General features: G+C 44.5%; 1 protein-coding gene across 1 annotated transcript in view; it reads left to right on the top strand.

Annotated features, from left to right (window-relative positions):
* The first annotated feature begins 3,833 nt into the window (after positions 1-3,833).
* LOC109922709 (segment polarity protein dishevelled homolog DVL-2-like) overlaps positions 3,834-20,268 on the top strand; it is a 49,284-nt gene continuing 32,849 nt past the window's right edge. The window contains exons 1-8 of the mRNA XM_048620105.1: positions 3,834-3,902; positions 10,459-10,580; positions 11,452-11,558; positions 11,995-12,124; positions 16,368-16,458; positions 16,945-17,014; positions 18,209-18,348; positions 19,550-19,626. Coding sequence (XP_048476062.1) covers positions 10,513-10,580; positions 11,452-11,558; positions 11,995-12,124; positions 16,368-16,458; positions 16,945-17,014; positions 18,209-18,348; positions 19,550-19,626 — 683 coding nt within the window. The 5' untranslated portion in view covers positions 3,834-3,902; positions 10,459-10,512. The remainder of the gene's footprint in view (positions 3,903-10,458; positions 10,581-11,451; positions 11,559-11,994; positions 12,125-16,367; positions 16,459-16,944; positions 17,015-18,208; positions 18,349-19,549; positions 19,627-20,268) is intronic.

Here is a 20,268-nt window from a genome sequence, read left to right as displayed (position 1 = left end):
CAGGGCTTGTTAACCCCGTAAGCTTTGGGCACACTGAGGCTGGCAGCTGTCAATATGGAGTTCAGTCCGAGTCACCTTGATCCCATCACTTCAGTTCCAACTTTCTTGTTTTGCACCCCTTCCCGTTCCACAGGTCCTGGTCACCCCTAGCCAAAGTTAAGCCGTTCCTGGCCAAGCTGTTAATTTGCAAAGCGTGAGGATGGAAGCTGGCACTCTCTTTGACCATGCCAGAGCCCTGACTGTAGTGCACCAGGAGCCTTATTATAAGCTTTCCTTCTCACCCTCAGTCAAGATGAATCAAGTCAGTACAGAACAGAGATTGTGTTCTCCAGTTTAGCAGGCAGTGTTGTTGGACGGTGTTGGGAATGTTGTCGGTCACTTCTCAGAGAAAGCAAACCTAGCCCAGTTGTGAGGTGTAGCTGCAGTGGGGAATTTAAAAAGAGCAGCTTGCATTTGTGTACACATTGTTTTGCTGTTGCACATATTTACTGTTTTCTCAGTTCGAGTGAAACAGCCGGAAAGATCAAGGGAGGTAGTAAATCACTTGTTTGAAGAGTTGGATTTTGAGATTATTTTCAGGCAGGGTTTAGAGAGCCAGGAAGTCTGCATTCTCTCTAAGCTCCCCAACTAATGTTGTTTCATTCCCTTTCGGCATTGCTGCCATCTCTAATTGTCCTTGAATTGAGAGGCTTGCTCAGTCGGTTCAGATGGCAGTTAAGAGTCAGCCACATTGCTGTGGGTCTGGAGTCACATGGAGGCCAGACCATGTAAGGATGGCAGGTTTCCTTCCCTAAAAGGGCATTGGTGAACGAGATAAGTTTTTACATCCTGGTAAATCTGTTCTGAACTCTCTCTAGCTTAATAATATCCTTCCTATAACTGGATGACCAGAACTGGATACAGTACTCCAAAAGAGTAGGGGAGGCATTGGCCGAGTGGTCTGTTAATCCAGAGACCAATATAACATTCTGGGGACCTGAGTTTGAATCCTACCACGGCAGATGGTAGAATTTGAATTCAGTAAATATGTGGAATTAAGAATCTAATGATGACCATGAATCCATTGCTAACTGTTGGAAAACCCATCTGGTTCACCAATGTCCTTTATGGAAGGAAACTGCCATCCTTACCTGGTCTAGCCTACATGTGACTCCAGACCCACAGCAATGTGGTTGACTCTTAACTGCCCTCTGGGCAATTAGGGATGGGCAATAATAAATGCTGCCTGGCCAGCCTTGGCCTCATCCTGTGAATGAATAAAGAAAAAAAAAAGAAGGCAGAGCACTGGTTCACAAAGACTGCGGCTAGTTTCCTGGGGAGGTACAAAGATGGAGTTTGCTGTTGTTCATGGATATGAAGCATGGGGTCTCTTGAGATGAAGGTGGAAAGAATGCGTAGAACAGAGGGGATCTGTGTTTTGAAAAAAGGACTGAAGATTGTCTCCTGTTAGCCAGCCAAAGTATACAAAAACTGGCCATTTTTTGGTTGGCAAAATTCTACAAATCGTGTGCCATAAGGATCAGTGGTAGACCTCAACTCTTTTACAATTGATATAAATGTCTTAGACGAAGGGAGCAAAGATACGGTTACTAAGTTTGCTGGTAACTCAAAGATAGATAGGAAAATAAATTATAAAGAGCATATAAAGAAGCTACAAAGGGATTATAGAAAGGTTAAGTGAGCAGACAAAGATCTGGCAAATGTAGTATAACATGCAGAAATTTGATACTATCCATTTCAGCCCTAAGACCATAGAAGAAGCATTCTATCTAAATGGTGAGAAATTTACAGAGCTGTGTGATGCAGAGGGATCTGGACGTCATAGGGACAAACAGCAAAATGTTGCATGTTAGTAAAGCAAGTCATTGGAAGGCTAATAGAATGTTTACGGAGAGGGGAACTGAATACTAAAGTAGGGAGGTTATGCTTCAGTTGTACAAGCCAGTTGAGACCACATTTAGAGTGCTGTGCACAGCGTTGCTGACCTTTATTTAAGAAAGTATATAATCTGTTAGAAACAGGTCCAAGAAGTTTTACTTGATTAACACTTGGAATGGGCGAGTTGTCTTATTAGAAAAGATTGGACTGACTAGCCTCGTACCCACTGGAGTTTAGAAAAGTAAGAAGATTGAAACATTTTGACAGGTCTTGACCATGGGTGTGGAAATTATATTTCCTCCAGAAGTAGGGATCTCAATTTAAAAGTGAGTTTGAGGCGCATGACAATTTTTTTCTGAAGGTCGTGCGTCATTGCAATTTGCTTCCCCAAGAAGTGGTGTTTAAGGAGAAGCATAGTGTTTAAATATTTTTCAGCTGCAGATGGATTCTTGGTGAGCAAGAGGATGAAAAATTATTAGACGTGGATTGGAATGTGGAGTAATCAGATCAGCCATGATCTTATTGAATGGGACAGCACGTTTGAAGGACAGAATGGCCTCCTCCTAATTCACATGCTCTCATATCTATTTCATGATATTTTTTGCAATATTTAGTGTGACAAATAGTAAATCAACCCTTCTTTCCAACTAGCCCCCCCACTGCACACGTGTTAGTCGGCCAATATAAACACTTCTGTTTACACAGTTGTAACATTGGAGTGCAGCCAAATGATTCTGCTTTTGCCATCAGATACAATTCTGCTGCTCCTTTGGTGCAGGAAAGAAGTTCAATGGTGCAAATAAGAGAGAAGAGTGTTCCGGAGGAGCATAACTTTGGATGCTGTCCTCAGCAGAGACTCAGCTCCTTTTGATCGTGTTTCTGGCAGGGGTTTCTTATTCTTGGACCGTTTGTTATTCAGACTTCTGCAGCAATGAAGATTTTTTTTGCTGTCGCCTGGGTGGGCTTCCTGTATAATGTACCACCAAGGTGGTGGAGTGTGTCCACTGTCCAAGAGGGGGAATGGATTAGACTGCTGCTTAGATCAGTTCGAAAAGCCGTCATGCCAGCTGTGATCCAGTGAGGAACCTTCTCGCTGTGGATCAGGAAGTTGTGCATTTATATCCCGCTACAGGAACCTGAACCCCAAATCTAGGCAGATGCTCCCGTAAGTACTGAAGGAGTGCAGTACTGTCGGGGGTGCTAGTGTTCATGTGAAGACACTGGGGTCTCATCTGCCCTGTCTCGTGAATGTGGCACTGAAGAGGAGAGTTCTTCCTGTATTCTATCTAGTTTTTAAACTTTCAACTAATATTAATTTATCTTGTTATTTTCATACTGCCGTTTGTGGGAGCTTTCTATGCGCAAATTGGCTGTTGCATTTCCAACAGTAACTACACATTAGATGTACAGCAAACTTTGTTTTAACTGGCTCCTCATGAACCGGCAAAACTTATACACCGGAAATACTGGAAGTTTACTCTATTATCATGATCTGAATGGTCAGTTGAGTGTGAGAGTGAGAAGGCTGTCTGCTGCTAAGTTTTATTTAAGGCAAAGTTACACTATTAAGTGATTTATGTTGTCAATAAAGTATAACAGTGATGTGTATACCCCGCATTACCTTTCTATTATGTGGTATGTGTCTTTACCTTGATTATGCGGATCTCTCGATTATCTGGAATATTTGATCAACCAGCACACTCATAGGCTGTTTGAAAAAAAAAGCTTTGGCAAATTCTGAGATTGTAAAAGGTGCTATAATAATGCAAGTCTTTTATTAAAAACGTAAAAGTGAGTGACAGCCAGGAGAGTAACGATGTTTTATGATCATGGGAATATTTCAGTTGAAGCTTTGTTGAAGTATTCTCTTGTTTCCTGTCAGAAAATGCTTATTCCCCTGTAATGCCAGCTGTGAGCTAACAGCATTTCATTCTGACCTATGTTTGGTTTTCAGTGTTGTGAAAGAAGAAATCTCTGATGACAATGCAAAGCTGCCTTGCTTCAACGGGAGGGTTGTATCTTGGGTAAGTACTGAAAACAGCAGCACTGTCAGAGGATCTTGTTCAGAGTCTGTAGTGGTTTTTCCACCGGCTTGGAGTCAGAGTCATACAACACGGAAACAGACCCTTCAGTCCGTGACTACCATAATCCCAAACTAAACTAGTCCCACCTGCCCGCTCCTGTCCCATATCTCTCCAAACCTTTCCTATTCATGTATCTATCCAAATGTCTTTTAAATGTTGTAACTGTACCATATCCACCACTTCCTCAGGAAGTTCATTCCCCACGTGAGCCACCCACTGTGTAAAGAAATTTGCCACTCTGTCTTTTTAAATCTTTCTCCTCTCACCTTAAAATTCGCCCCCGGTCTTTAAATTCCCCTCCCTAGGGAAAAGACACCTGCCGTTTACCTTATCTATACCCTCATGATTTTATACATTTCCATAAGGTCACCTCTCAACCTCCTATGCGCCGACTGGGGAGAAAAAAAGTCCCAGCCTATTCAACCTCTCCTTATAACTCAAACGTTCCATACCTGGTCAACATCCTGGTAAATCCGTTCTGAACCCTCTCTAGCTTAGTAATATCCTTCCTATAACTGGGTGACCAGAACTGGATACAGTACTCCAGAAGAGTAGGGAAGGCATTGGTCGAGTGGTATGTTAATCCAGAGACCAATATAACATTCTGGAGATCTGGGTTCGAATCCCACCACGGCAGATGGTAGAATTTGAATTCAATAAATACGTGGAATTAAGAATCTAATGATGACCATGAATCCATTGCTAATTGTTGGAAAACCCATCTAGTTCGCCAATGTCCTTTATGGAAGGAAACTGCCATCCTTACCTGGTCTGGCCTCCAAATGACTCCTGACCCCCAGCAATGTGGTTGACTCTTAACTGCCCTCTGGGCAGTTAGGGATGGACAATAATTACTGTCTGACCAACGACTCCCTCATCCTGTAAATGAATATTTAAAAAAAGAGGCTTCACAATGTCCATCCCACCCAGATCCTATCCCCATAACCCTGCATTTTCCCATGGCTAATCCACCTAACCTGAACATCTTTGGGTTGGTGAACGGAAGATTTGTGGCAGCGAGCTACCCTTACCACAAGCCGGCAATGATATGAGTACATTGAGCTTTTTTGCCTTAACCCCATTAGGATCTATTTTAAACAAACTGACCAAGCATTTGTACTAGAGGACTGCTATGTGAAGAATGCAGCTGTTCTTGAAGAGAAGAAACAAATTGAGTTCCAGATGTGTAACTTAAGATTTCCAGTGAGTTAGAAAATAAGTTTGACCATCCTGGATGTGAGATTAGGAGAATTTCCTCCTGGGAGTTTGGAGCATGAGAGAGAGATGGAAGGGTTTCAGAGAATATTTTTAAAGCAGAGGTGGATAGAATTTTGTTGGCCAGGGAAATCATCAAAGGTGATCAGGTTTAGATGGGGATCTGAAAATCGGAACAAAAGTTCAGTCTTACTGAATGGCAGAGCAGGCTCGAGGAGCCGACTGGTCTATTACTGCATCAATTTTATATGTATGATGGTCAAGAGCTTCTCTGGGATCTAAAATTTGCTAGTGTCGAGCTTTTAGCTGTGGCATCTTGAGGCCAGACACAGTCAGGCGGTGGGGGGTAGGGACCGACTGGAAATGAATCTTGACCGATTCCTGGGGTGTATGTTTGATCTTACGAGGAAAGGTTAGACTAATCAGTCCTGAGGGGTCACAACAGGATGGACATAGCAAGGATGTAACCCTTTACGGGAGTGACTTGAACAAGCAAGTATGATTCAAGCTCAAAGGATGTCCCATTTTAGATGAAGCTGAAAAGAAATATCCTTGCTGAGGCTCTCCACTCTATGGAACTCTTTCCTTCGAGCGATGGAGGCAGAGTCATGAAGTATTTTTAGGACAGGCTTACATTCTTGAGTAATATTGCAGTCAAAGGTTGTTGGGGAAGGCAGGAATGTGGAGTCAAAGCCACAATCAGATCAGTAATGTCACTACTTTGATGGCAAAGCATGTTGGAACTCAAACCAAACTTTTTCATGAACTGTCCCATGACTTCCATCTGAGATAAAAGAAATACCATGTTTCATCAATAAATGAGAAGACAAAACTTTTATTTGTTTAACCAGTTATTTGTTTAACTAGTGGGAAAACTAATTATTAATTACTAATAAGTGAACTTAAACAATACCCTCTTTAAATCTAAACACGCCCATTCGTTCACAAATAAAACAGACAGTTGCACTGTAAAGTTACAGGTAAGAAACAAGCAAAAAGGAACAAATACTGTGCACCAAGAATCCAAACCATGAGGGCGGAATGAGATCACTTTCTTATGGTTCTTTTGTTGTTTGATGATCATAGAATCGCCATAAAATAGCAGGCCTTTCAGCCCATCGAGTTCACACTGACCCTTCAAAGACCACCCCACCCAGGCCCACCCCCTTACTCCATCCCTGTAATCCTGCATTTCCCATGGCTAATCCACCTAACCTGCCTATCTTTGGACTGTGGAAAGAAACTGAAGCACCTGGAGGAAACCCACGCAGACACGGGGAGAGCATGCAAACTCCACACGGACAGTTGCCCAAGGGTGGAATCAAATTAGGGTCCCTGGTGCTGAGAGACAGTATTACTAACCACGAGCCACTGTGCGGCAATAATATCATGTTGTCGGCCACGGCGGTCCTTGAATCAGCAGCCTGTCAGTCAGACAGAGGGTTTTATTTTCTTGACTTGGGAGTTATTCCTTCAACAAACTTTTTGTGCCATTTCTTTGTGATTCTGAGAGAAGGAGAGACCTGTCTTGGGCTTGAGCTTTCTGAAGGTCTAAATGCAATTGGCATTTCTCTCAGTTCCGTGACAAACTGTGACTTAACTAGGAAAGCTTTAGTTAGGCCAGTTTTTTGTTAAACCCAAAGTGCCAACTTGTCTCTGAGTTGTGTAACCATTAAGTGAACACCATACCGTTCTACTCTTGCTTGGATTCGTTAAAATTCTTTGCAATGCAGGAGACTGCAACCTTCCACTTCCCAGTTTATATTTCCGAATCAAAATACACTTAGTCCTTGCGGGTATAGGAGCAGGTGTGGTGTGGGAGTGGGTTTGGCAGTGGGTGTGGGTACAAGAATAGGTAGGACAACAGCGTCTAAACATCCAAATAGCCCTTACAGCAATGATCTTATTGAATGGTGAAGTCTGGAGGGCAGAATGGCCTGCTCCTACTCCTGTTAATGAGTCGATCTGCCTCCCAAAGGGATTCTGAAAGGACAGAGCAAACTCCCTTTCCTCTGTTTGAAGATGGTAGCATTTGGGATTACAAATTGCTCTTTCACCCTTGATCGTTGTTTTCCACTCTGAGAACAAACAATATTAACCCAGAAACTTGCTTGATAGAGGCTGAAGCTGAGGTAAATTTATTTCTACTTCATATTGACACTATTTTCAACAATAACAAGCTTGTGTGAAAGCTGTATCTAACACCAGAGAAGCTGAGTTTGCGAAGAGAATAGGCCCTACATCTGATCTCACCAATGAAAATACCTCACAGATAAAATAATCGCAATTTATCATTCACGGAAAACAATTGAGAAGACAGCTGATTAACTTTAGTTCTGGGCCATTCAGTATTGTTCATGATTCTGCATTGGTTCCTGGCTCACCTCCATGTTGGCTCAGTTAGTCAAAGGCAGTGATGTATAGGGAGGGAAGGAGATGCCCTAGGAGCAGCTGTAGTCGAGTCTCTTCCACACTTTAATAAGATCATGGCTGATCTGATCTGATTGTAACTTCAAATCCACATTTCCCCCCATCTGTGATAACCTTTCACCCCCTTGTTTAACAGGAATCTACCTATCTCTGCCTTAAAAATATTTAAGGACTCTGCTACCAACTTCTTTTCAGGGCAAGACTTCTAAGGACTTTACGCTGTGGGAGAAACAATTTCTCTTTACTTTTGTCTTAAATGGGTATTCTCTTGGTCTTAAAAAGTGACCGTTAGTTCTAGATTCTCCCATAAGAACGTCCTTTCCCCATTCATCCTGTCAACAACCCTCAGCAACTTTATATGTTTCAATCAAATCACTTCTTACTCCAGCAGATCCTCCGTTCTGAGGAAGGGTCACTCAGCCCGAAATGTTAACCCTGATTTCTCTCCACAGATGCTGCTGAGCAGCTTTTCCAGCAATTTCTGCTTTTGTTCCAGTAGATGCAAGCCTTACCTGTCCAACCTGTACTTATAACACAACCCGTCCATTCCAGTTATCAGACTGGTACACCTCAACCTCCGATACACTTACAATCTTCCTTAAATAAGGCCAATTTGGTACGCAGTATTCCAAATGAGATCTCAACAATACCTTGTACAACTGAAGCCTAAACTCCCTGTATTTTCAATTCCCCTCACAATAAACAATAATATCCTGTTAGCTTTCATCATTACTTGCTGTACCGGCATTCAGAGCTCTGCAATCCATCACCATTTGGATAATATGCTTTTTTTTTAAATGCTTCCTGCCAAATGGACAGTTTCATATCATTATGCTCCATTTGTCACAGTTGGGCAGCTCTCTCAACCCGTCTGTATCCCTTTGTAGTCTCCTCCTGTCCTCTTCACACTTCATTTTTGCACTTATCTTTGTATCATGGGTGTGTGAGAGAGATGTGCGATTGATATTCAATTTCCTGTTAGTCACGTTCTCGAAAGGCGCAGCAGTTGGCACGATACTAAGTGAGTTGGGGCAGAGGGAAAGCTGTCAATAGCTTGCTGGAATGCAGTGGGTGAGGGGATCAGACACAGTATGCTCCTTGGAAAGCTGTGAACTCTGTGATTGCAGCAACTCTGGTATTAGTTGTGGGTACGTGGAGCATTGAGGGGTGGGTGATGGTGAAAAGGGCGCCGATAGTGTGGAAACTATACTCCTTCCAGGGAAAGACAGACTTAGCGTCAAGATAAAATAAGATGCATCTTGTGAGGGGTTGTACCACCTAAGTGCTGTCTTCCTTAGCTGTCTTGGCAGACTGCCTGTTGTTAGTGGAGGGCATATCGCAGTCTTTGTTGGGTTAAGTCACTAGGGTCCTTTATTAGTTGTCCTGGCTGAGTGCCTGTGGATGTTGTTTCCTTCAGGATACTAATTAAGGAAACAATCATTTCTCTGGGAAGCTGCTGTTGCAGAATCGAAAGTTCAGACAGTGCTTTAGACTTGCCATCTATTGTGTCGGATTAAACCGGTAGAGTTATTACAGGAAGCTGTTCCTTCAGAATGTCATTGTTCACTCCTCGCTGTGGGATCACTTTCCGTCTCATAGTTACTTTATTGAGCGCCAAGTACTCGACAGTCCAACTGGAAGGGGGCAAGGCACTTTCTACAGTCTGTGTGTCTGATGGCCATGGCTATCCTGAATGGTCCCGTCACCCCCGCCCCCCACAAAAAAAATTGGCCAGCTTGTATTGCTTATGTTTTCCTGATTAAAAGCCAAGTGTAAGTAAAACAGTGTCTGATAGAGTGGTGGAGTGCACCAGGACGCAGGTTCGGTGCCCTGCTCACTCCTGAGCAACAGGTCTGTGCCAGAGGGAAAATCCTTGCTGCCAGTAACCTGCAGGAATCCTGTCAGAGTGCGAATCAAAAAGTGGGCATCCAACAAGTGCAGGAGGGTGTGCTAACCAGGTCTAACACTAGGGGGCATGCATTTAGGGTGAACGGGGGGGAAGTTCAAAGGAGATGTGAGGGGCAAGTTTTTTTTAAAGTGTCTGGTAGGAGTCTGGAACGTGCTGCCAGGGGTCGTGGAGGAGGCAAATACGATAGGCGTGTTTAAGGGACTTTTAGATAAGCACATGAATATGCAAGGAATGGAAAGATATGGATCAAATGCAGGCAGAAGGGTTTAGTTTAATTTGGCGTCATGTTTTGGCACAACATTGTGGGCTGAAGGGTCCGTTCCTGTGTTGAACTGTTCTGTGTTCTAACCACCGAATTTTAGTGAGGACTCCTTTCCATTATCCAGATGTTAATTTTTTTTTTCCTTTCACCTTCCTGCGTCATAGTGTCACAAAATCTCAGAACTGTCCCTACACAGGAGGGCATCCAGCCTGCGTTGTTTGAACTGACTGTCGAAACATGTGATGTGCCTAGTGCCATTCTCCTGCCTTCTCCCAGTAGCCCTTTACATTCTTCCTTTTCAGATTCCCTTTCAAGCCTCAATTGACCCCGTGCCCACCATGTACTCAGGCACCGTGTTCAGGATCTGAACCGTTTGCTGCGTAGCCTTCCATTTATGCCTTCCCTCACCTCTTGCATCTGAACCCAACTTGGTGTGTGTAACTTGGTCAACAGAAACAACAGATTGCAGTTAAGCTCAATCTGATGTCCCTAGTCAAGTGAACGTGGTGTGGAATTGGATGCTGAACAATATTCAAGCTTGCTGTCTTTCCTTGGTCCGGTCATGTAACTGGTTATAATGACGGATTGGTGCGATTTGCGACCATGTCTCCAGAACATTAGCCTGGATTACTAATGACATCTACAACACTGCCTCCTCATTTTTGCTATGTTTCTCATAGTTGGTATCTGCTGAAGGCTCACAGCCAGAACCAGCACCTCACCCAGTTAGCAGTATGCCAGACGTGCCTCCTCCAATCGAACGAACAGGTGGAATTGGAGACTCCAGACCTCCCTCCTTCCAGTGAGTAAACTTGCCGGTTTATTAAGTGTCACTGAGATAGGCTACGAATGTCTTAAGTAGGCTGAAGGAATCGGAACTAAACTTTACGTATGTTGCTGATAAAGTGATATGTTGTTGATGTTTTGTATCTTTCATTTATCAGGGCAGATGCAAGAATGTCAAATTGAAAAGGGAGCAGCAAATTAGACTGCAGGTGGTAAGGGTGTCAATTGTTGGCAAGTTGACTCTGGTCAAGTCATTGCTATGGAAAATGCAGCAGGGGATTATTGCTTGTTTGTTCCGTGCTTTAATTAATGCTTTTGTTTCATTCATAAAGGTATAATGCCTGGATATGTTCCTTTTCTCCCACAGAGAGTGGTTCCTGATTGCGAATGTTATTAGTTTCTAACATGTGTAAATGTATCACGTTGTGAGCCAGACAGGAAATCTTAAATCTTTAAGACTTAAAGTATAATTCTTAGCATACTCGGGATTGTTCGGTGAGTGTTGACAAATTGTGCAGTAAATTAGACTACTTGTTCTGAGGTTTGCAAGTGTAGGCTGGGTGAGTGCAGTTAATACTTTGTTTGATATTTTCCATGCCAGTTGAAACTTAGATTTAAGTTCCTTGCTTTAATAAGTATTAATTAATGTGTAAAATAAACTCAAAATATAGAGTATTTGGTACATCTTAGAAACTGATGTTCTGAGGGTTTGTAGGATGATGTAGTGCAACTCAATTCAGTCACTTTTTGACAACCACTCACGAGGGTCTGTGTTGTTTTTTGTTCTGATGTTTTTAGCTGCAGTTTGTTGTTGTTGTGTGATTTTTTTTTTTTAACCCCCCTGTGAATGTGGCTGTGAATGGTGTTTTTTTTTCAATTTCTTGCAGTGCAAATGTGACTGGGAGTCGGGAGAATTTGGATAACGAGACCGAGACAGAATCAGTGGTGTTGTCCCGGAGAGAGAAACCGCGACGGAGAGAGAGTATGGAGCATGGTGCGTGTAAAAGCTTGTTAGCGGGCTTTAGAGGAGGGCACCTGAGAGCATGCTGTAACCTAGGTTGGCATAGACAGAAATCTGCTCTTCACACCGACATCTGAATCCAGAGCAGCGGCTGATGGGAATTTCTAAGTAAAAACTGAAAGAATTGCTGATGCTATAAATCAGGAACAGAAATTGCTGGAAAAGCTCAGCACGTCTGGCAGCATCAGTCGGAACCTTCTGAGAGTGTGCGTGTGTGTGTGTGTTTGTCTGTAGTTGGTTAGGATATGTTATTTTTTTCCCTCCGTTATTGCTTTTGTTTTGAAAAGCACTCAGTCCCCCAGTGCTCTTGATCACCAATGCGTGCGGTAAAATTTCCTCGTGTTTTTAGAGCAGGTTTGCGTGCGGCTGTTGTGACGGTTTTAAAGTGATATGCTCTGCCTCCTTCCAGGTCCCAGAGTTAATGGACACCCAAAAATGGAGCGACATCTTGCTGGTTACGAGAGCTCGTCCACACTCCTAAGCAGTGAGCTCGAAACAACAAGTTTCTGTGACTCTGACGAGGATGATGCAGCTAGCAGGTACTCCACGTAGATGCAACAACATTTTCTTTCTCTCTCTCTCTCTCTCTCTGCTTCACAGATTCATTCATTCATCGTGTTGGGTAGGCCATTTATTGCGCATCCTAGTTGGCAGTCACGAGTCCACTCCGATGGTTTTTTTTAAGCCAACAGTAGTTGCTAAAATTTTTATAAGTTTTTAAAATTGAATTCTAATTTCACTATCTGTCATGGTGGGATTCAAACTTGAGTCCTCAGTTCATTAGACTGGGATTCTAGACTATAGTCCAATGATATTACCGCTTTGGCACTGCTTCCCACTGCTGTGGCTGTCTGACTTGCCTGTCTTCTCTCCTCACTTGTACTTCCTGATCTTCATGTCCATCCTTCTTCGCATCCTTACCGAAGTTTAGGCATGTCACTGTCTCCTGAACTTCCTCACTCTCGAAGGAGCGGAGCTCTCTGGCTCTCACAACTTTTCCCATCCATTTGCAGTGTATGACATGTCAAAATTCATGCTGAGCATCCCCAAAACCTGAAAGAACTGCAGATGCTGTAAATCAGAAACTAAAATAGAAATTGCTGGCTAAGCTCAGCAGGCCTGGCAGCATCTGTGGAGAGAAAGGGGAAGGGTCCATTCTGGGGAAGGGTCATCGGACCTGAAATGTTAACTCTCATTTCTCTCCGCAGATGCTGCGCGGCCTGCTGGGCATCACTTGTCAACTACACTCGTCTCTTCTCTTCCTCTGTTATAGAACTTAGAACAGTACAGCACAGGAACAGGCCCTTTGCGTATGATGTTGTGCCAGGCATGATGCCAAATTAAACTAATCCCTTCTTCTTGCCCATGGTCCATATCCCTGTCATTCTTCCGTAAATGCCCCTATTATATCTGGCTCCACCACTACCGCTGGCAGCGCATTCCAGACTCTTACCACTCTGTGTAAAAAAAAAAAAAAAAGTAAAAAAGTGCCCCTCACATCTCCTTTGAATTTTCCTCCTCTCACCTTAAATGCATGCACTCCAGAATTAGACATTTCAACTCTGCGCAGAAGATTCTGACAGTCAACCCTATCTATGCCCCTCATCATTTTATGAATTGCTTTCAGGTCTCCCCTCAGCCTCCACCACTTCAGAACAACAGTCCTAGTTTGTCCAGCCTCCCCTTTATAGCTCATCCCCTCTAATCCAGGCCTTGTTCTCAGCCTTGGTTTTCTCTTTCAGTGGCTCCCATTCTCCTTGTTCGCCCGGTGAACCTGGCTGAGTCCACCTAATCCGTGCATGAAGAATGGATAGTTCATGGCTTTTGGGGCACCTGTGCACCCGTTTCTGTGGTGTCGGAACGGGACTGATCAGTCTCCCTGTGAGCAGTTCCCAGCCAAACACAGCTAGCTCAGCTCAGACCCAGAGAGGGAGGCGGTAGCTGTCATTAAGATACAGATCAGTTGCAATCTTGCTTCATGATGGGACAGATTTGTGGGCCTGAATAGCCGCCACCTGTTTCAGTGCTGCAAAGTCATTGCACCTGATGACAATGATACTGGATCTCCAGTGAGGGTTTCTGTTCAGAATGTCAGCTTCATTTGGAAGGGCAGGGTACCAGTGGTGCTGTGCGTGAAAGAGGCCAAGGGGCACTGTGACTGGAAGGCTGGACTAGCTGGCCTTCGTGCATTCCAAATCTGGACGATCTTCCACTGATCAGCGTAATCACGTTGAATGGTGGGCCAGGCTGAATGGCCCACGCCTGTTTTTCAGTGTTTTCTACCTGTTCGGCTGCAGTGCTCCTTGCTGTGATAGGAAGCTGAGTGACCCAGTAGGCATCTAGGCCTGACCCCTGCTCATGATCTTGACAAGAGCGACAGTTTGGAGCTCTGCATTTACTGGGCCAGGCTAGGCCAGACCAAGCCAGGAGAAGAGCCCTGAGCCCCCCTCTTCAGATCGCTGTCTGGGTACAATGTGCAAGATCATAATCAGGTTTGACCATGCTGGGCGCTGAGATTATGGTTGAAGAATGGGTGTTTGCTGAGAGGGGCACTGAGGTATCCAGGGAGCAGTATCAGGCACTCCCTGACATGTGACGCAAGAATCAGTGCTCCTGAGAGAGGGGACGCTAGAAAGGGCCAGAATGGCCTGCTTCTCCTATTTGCATCTCCCCTTGTACAGACCGCAGCTGGGGCAACTGCATTCCTGGCCACTTTTCTTAAGGGTATAGTTACATCAGAGGCAGTTCAGCAGCTTCCTGTAATGAAAGGGGAATGAACGAGGAAAGTTTGAGCAGATGGGGCTGTACTGAATGGAGTGTAGGAGACTGAGAGGTGGTCTTATTGAAATGTAAGATTTTGAGGGGTCTTTGGTACTGAGGGGATGTTGTGCTTCACAGGAGAATATAGAACCAGGGAGAGGGGCCACAATTTCAGAATGACTGGTCTCCCGTTTACGATGGATGTAATAAATTTCTCCTCATGCCAGGGTTGTTAGCCTTTGGAATTCTCCACCCCAGAGAGCAGTGGAGGCAGGATCATTGCATACATGGGGTTCTGCTATAACATGGTAGTTGTGTTCCAGCGTGACATTGCGTGATAGAAAATCGTGCTATATAAATTATGGGGCCCATGGGAAAAGCGGGGTTAGGGGCACAGAGGACACATAACAAATTCTATTTTCCAAAATTCTTCCTCACCTTTGTAGCTTCATTGTTATAGCTGCAGGTATAATGACAGTTTAGCAGACAGGTGATGCTGCAAAGAGGCAATACATTTACGAATCTGACCTTGAATTTGCAATGAATTGACAGTTGGGTTTTAAATAGAGTTCTGCCACTAGAAATCCCAGCAATGATCAGCACTGCATGATAGTGCGAGCATGTTGCAACAGAGGTGAGCAGTGCAAAATTGTGTGAGGTAGAGCTCACAGCCAGCAACCCCTCCATGAAACTCTCCTGAAATTGACACGTTGACAGCTTCTAGTTAAAATTCCCTCCTCCTCCATTTAAATGCTCATCTGACCTGACATTCCATCAGTGCAGACTTCTGGATAGATTTTCAGATAAGTGAAGCAAGGAATCTGACCATTCTTTCCTATGTAGCCCATTGACACTGAAGTTAATTGTAGGATTAAAATGCATTGTAAACTTGAGTAACATTGTATTCAAAATAGTGCTGGAAAAGAGTAGGTTGGAACACAGACAACTTTTGGTATAAATGACTTATATGAGCAATGTCAGAAATTCTTACATATTAAATATGTAACAATCGGCAAAAGTACTGTACTCAAAGGTACATATTTTAATAGCACTCATTATTTTAAACTATACTTTTTTTTTACTTATACCATCAATTTAGCATTGGAGTCCATTCTCCTATTTAAATGAGCTGCATTTTTAAATAATGCTGTATCATGTTATAGCCAACACAAGTTTGTGTTTTAGAAATAGCGTTCCCCTATTCGTCAGTTGCGTTATGGCTAATTTGCGTTGCTGGAACACGTGTTATAGGAGGACCCCCTGTACAGTCAGGGCCGAGTTAAGCAGCTTTCTGATCTTCAGGAGAATTGAGTGTTATGGACAGAAATGTGGACTAAAGGCCAAGATTAGATCATCCACGATCTTACTGAATGGTGGTCCAGGTTTGCAGGCCAACTCCTCCAATGTCTTATATCCTTGTCTTTTAGTTCCTGAAAGACTAAGAAGGCCACTTTTGGAATACTGCATTCAGTCCTGGTCTCCCTGCTTTGAGAAAGATATTGTTAAACTTGAAAGGGTTCAAAAAAGATTTACATTGATGTTGCCAGGGTTGGAGGGTTTGAGCTATAGGGAGAGACTGAATTGGCCAGGGCTGTTTTCCCTGGAGCATCGGAGGCTGAGGGGTGACCTTGTAGAGGTTTATAACATCATGAGGGGCATGGATAGGGTGAATAGCCAAGGTCTTTTCCCCAGGGTAGTGAAGTCTAAAACTGGAGGGCATAGGTGTAAGGTGAGAGGGGAAAGATTTAAAAGGGGCTTAAGGGGTAATTTTTTCATGCAGAGGGTGGTGTGTGAATGGAATGAGCTGCCAGAGGAAGTGTTGGAGGCTGGTACAAATACAACATTTAAATGACAGCTGGATATAGGTCAAATGCTGGCGAATGGGACTAGATTAATCTAGTCCATCGTTGCTGTGATCTTACACAGACCAGTGGGGAGTGAGAGCGCCTGGTGGGGAATTAACCTTACAGGTTGTTTGGATTTTATTTTAGCTGTTTGTTTATTCCCCCCACCCCCGTCTAGATTCAGCAGCTCCACAGAGCAGAGCACCAACTCCCGGATTCTGAAGCGTCACCGGCGCAGACGGAAACAGAGGCCCCCGCGACTCGAACGTGTAAGAGCGCGCGGTCACCCCCTGAGCCGTCGGTTTTGTCCTCATGGTTTTTCTCTCTGTTTCTGTTTGAATCATGAAAACTAACCCTGAGCGAGCGAGAGGGTTTCAAGCCTCTTCCTTCCTGAGAGACCCATGCTGCCTCCCCACGGCCCCAAAATCTGTAACTGCCCATTAAACAACCTGAGATTTTACCCATGCTGTCTCCCTCCCCCCACCACCCCGCCAACACCACCAATCTGTAACAGCCCGTTCAACACTCTGAGATTTTATCCATGCTCCTTCCCTGATTCCCGCAAATCAGATTGTTGCAGATTTCCATTGCTGAGAGTGAAGGGGTGCATCTGGACACATCCTACAGAGAGGGCTATTCAAATAGTCTGACTGGTGTCCACCTTTCTCCCTTTCAGCTTGCTTGTTCCAGTTGCTTTGTGAATATTTGTAATAGTCTATATCTGACCTCGCTTTTCTGTTTCTAATCCCATGCAGGCTTCCTCATTCAGCAGCGTCACTGACTCGACAATGTCCCTGAACATCATTACAGTCACATTGAACATGGGTAAGGGAATAACGGTGATCTGGAAAGCTGCTGCTAGATACAGGCTGTACAGGCTGTGCTCAAGAACCTCCAACACTGGAAACACAAACAGGACTAGACTGTTCAGCCCGTTGAACCTGGTCCACCATTCAGTCCGATCAGAGATGATCTTCACTTTCAACTGTACTTACCTACTGCCTCCACTGTTCCTCGATTCCCTGAGACACAAAGTATGTCTACCCTCGCTTAAATATGTTCAACACTCAAGCACCTGCAACCGTTTTGGGGAGGATGATTGCAAAGATTCACAACCCTCTTAAAATTATTTCCCATCTCAGTCCTAAATGATCAGCCCTTTTATACTTGGACTGTAACCTTGCCGGCTATTTCTCAACAGCAACCCCAAGCTTTAGATCCCCATCTCAGCATGTACTTTGACAGTCTGCCTCAGAATCTTTGAAACCACCTCTGATTCTAACCTCCAGGGCGCATCAGCTTGAGTCTCTTGTCCTAGGGACCAATCCAGTAAATCTTCATTATATTGGATCCAAAAAAAACAAAACTGAGGGACCAGAGCTGCACACAGTGTTCCAAGTGTGCTAGGTGCCAAGGTTTCAGTGCAGTGTGAGTGACTGTCTCTAGCGTATGCATAGAAATTTCAGCGAGAGAATGGGGTCATTTGGCTTGTGTCTGGAGCACGGAACTGAAAAGTTTGTCAGCCAAGGCTCTGGTAGCACTTGTGTGCAAAATCCAGGCTGACATTCCGTGTGCCAGTGTTCAGGGAATATCACATTGTTGAAGGTGCAGTCTGTTGGATGGGTGTCAAGCCAAGGCTCCCTAGGATGTGTAGTACCCTACAGTATAACTGAAGGAAGGTACGGGGGCTTTCACCCAGTGTCCTGGTCGATATTTGCCCCTCAAGCAAGCCACTGAAGCACCTTGATCATATATCACTTTGCTGTTTGTGGGAGATTTCTGCATGCAAATTGAGTGCTGCATTTCCCACAGTATAACAGTGATTACATTTCTCAAAGTCACAGTGGAGTAACTGCCTGAGATCATGAGCAGCTTTCTAAAAATACAGACTTTTCACTTCTCTTCAAAAACAAAAACCAATCCTATCACTGATTAAATGCAGCAGTTGAAACCTCACTTGGCTTGAACCTACCCACAATCAAAAAACAAAAGTACTGATTCTGCTTCCTTCAACTCTAGAGAAGTACAACTTCCTGGGCATCAGTATCGTCGGCCAGAGTAATGAGCGAGGGGACGGAGGGATCTACATTGGCTCAATAATGAAGGGTGGAGCAGTGGCTGCAGATGGGAGGATCGAACCTGGTGACATGCTGTTACAGGTGAGTGCAAACAGCCTCTCACGTTTTGGAAACTGAAGGTTCAGTTTCTGACATAGGCAAGGTGGATACTGCATAGTGTGCACAGGTGTAGTAAATATGAGAGCAGGGATAGCGGCATCATTTCCCCGTGTAGTTAAATGCTGCTGACATCGAACTGGAGCAGAGTTTCAAAGGCATTGGGGTCGGTCACTGTCGATGTTCATAGTTGTCCCTTACCTTCTGGCCTGGGATTAGCAATTAGCTGCACGAGCTGTTTTGCTTCACCTCTCCTACTAGCAAGGAAGCAGCATTTAAACACAGTGTACCAGCAACCCATCCCCACCAGACTGGAGATTGGAAAGAAGTCACTTTGACACAGTGCACTTGACCAACTGAGCAAATTCTCATATTTGAGACCTAATTTTCTTGCATTCCTTCTCGGGAGGGTGGTGTTGCTGGCTGGGCCAGCACTTTGTCTCCCGTCCTTACGTGGAATGAGAAGGTAGGAATGGATGTTATTGAATTGTTGCAGTCTGTCATGTAGCTGCACCCGAACTGCTTTCTGGAAGGGAGTTCCAGGATTTTGACCTTGTGATAGAGGAGTAGCAGTGATATAGTTCAAAGTCAGGATGATGTATGGCTTGAAAAGGAATTTGCAGCTGGTAGTGTTCCTGTGCATTCTCTGCCCTTGTACTTCTTTGGTGTTAGAGCTTACAGCTTTGGAAGGTGCTCTCTGAGGAGCCTTGGGTTGTTACTGCTGTGAATCTCATAGACGATCCACGCTGCTGTGACCGTCAGTGTTGATGGAAGTGAATGTTGAAGGTGGTGGACAGGGTGCCACACATACTTTGTCCTTCATGGTGTTGAGCTGCTTGAGTGTTGTCGGAGCAGTACCATCCAAGCAAGTGGGGAGTATTCCGTCTCATTGCATCTTTTGAATGGTGGACCATTTCTGGGAAGTTGGGGAAGGTGTAACTTGTCATAGAGTTTTCAGCCTCTCACCTGTCCCTGTTTCATTAGTGTCTGGATGATTGGCCAACTATGTTTCTTACATCGATAGTAGAAGATTCAGTGATTGCTAGTGCTGTTGAAAGTCAAGGTATTGAAGTGAAGAGTCAGTATCTAGTTGTGACAGATGTGAGACCTTTTTGTTGGCTGTAGAATGGTTAGTTTCGCTCGTGTCCTCTGCATCACTCACTCAAGCTCCTTCTGTCCACTTCAGGTGAATGACATCAACTTTGAGAACATGAGCAATGACGATGCTGTGCGGGTCCTGAGAGAGATCGTTCACAAGCCCGGGTAAGTGATGTTGTTGAATCATCTCTCAGCTTGAGAAATTCACTTGACCATATCTTCAGATGTGGACTGTGATGATTGTTGCTTGCTGGCCTTGCAGAAGGTGCAGTGTGGGTATGGTAGCGAGGCCAACAGGGCTGTCTTGGCCTGTATTCTCTTGTGTTGAAGATTAAGGGATGCCTGAATGGATTAAAAGAACGATAGGGCAAATAGAGGGAAATCATTTCTTCTAGGGGAACAAGTTTCAAATGTAATCGAAAGTTAAAAGCAGGCTATGCAGCAGTGATAGTAGGAACTGCAGATGCTGGAGAATCCGAGACAACAAGGTGCAGGGCTGGATGAACACAGCAGGCCAAGCAGCATCATAGGAGCAGAGAGGCTGACGTTTCGGGCCTAGACCCTTCATCAGAAAAGGGGGAGGGGAAGGGGGTTCTGAAATAAATAGGGAGAGAGTGGGAGGCGGATAGAAGAGGGATAGAGGAGAGGATAGGTGGAGAGGAAACAAACAGGTCGAAGAGGCGGGGATGGGGCCAGGAAAGGTGAGTGTAGGTAGGGAGTTAGGAAGGGGATAGGTCAGTCCAGGGAGGACGGACAGGTCAAGGGGGCGGGATGAGGTTGGTCGGTAGGAGATGGAGGTGCGGCTTG

This window comes from Rhincodon typus, chromosome 45 (genome assembly GCF_021869965.1).
Source record: "Rhincodon typus isolate 14 chromosome 45, sRhiTyp1.1, whole genome shotgun sequence".
NCBI classification, from domain to species: domain Eukaryota; kingdom Metazoa; phylum Chordata; class Chondrichthyes; order Orectolobiformes; family Rhincodontidae; genus Rhincodon; species Rhincodon typus.
This window is presented reverse-complemented; position numbering and strand designations above follow the sequence as displayed.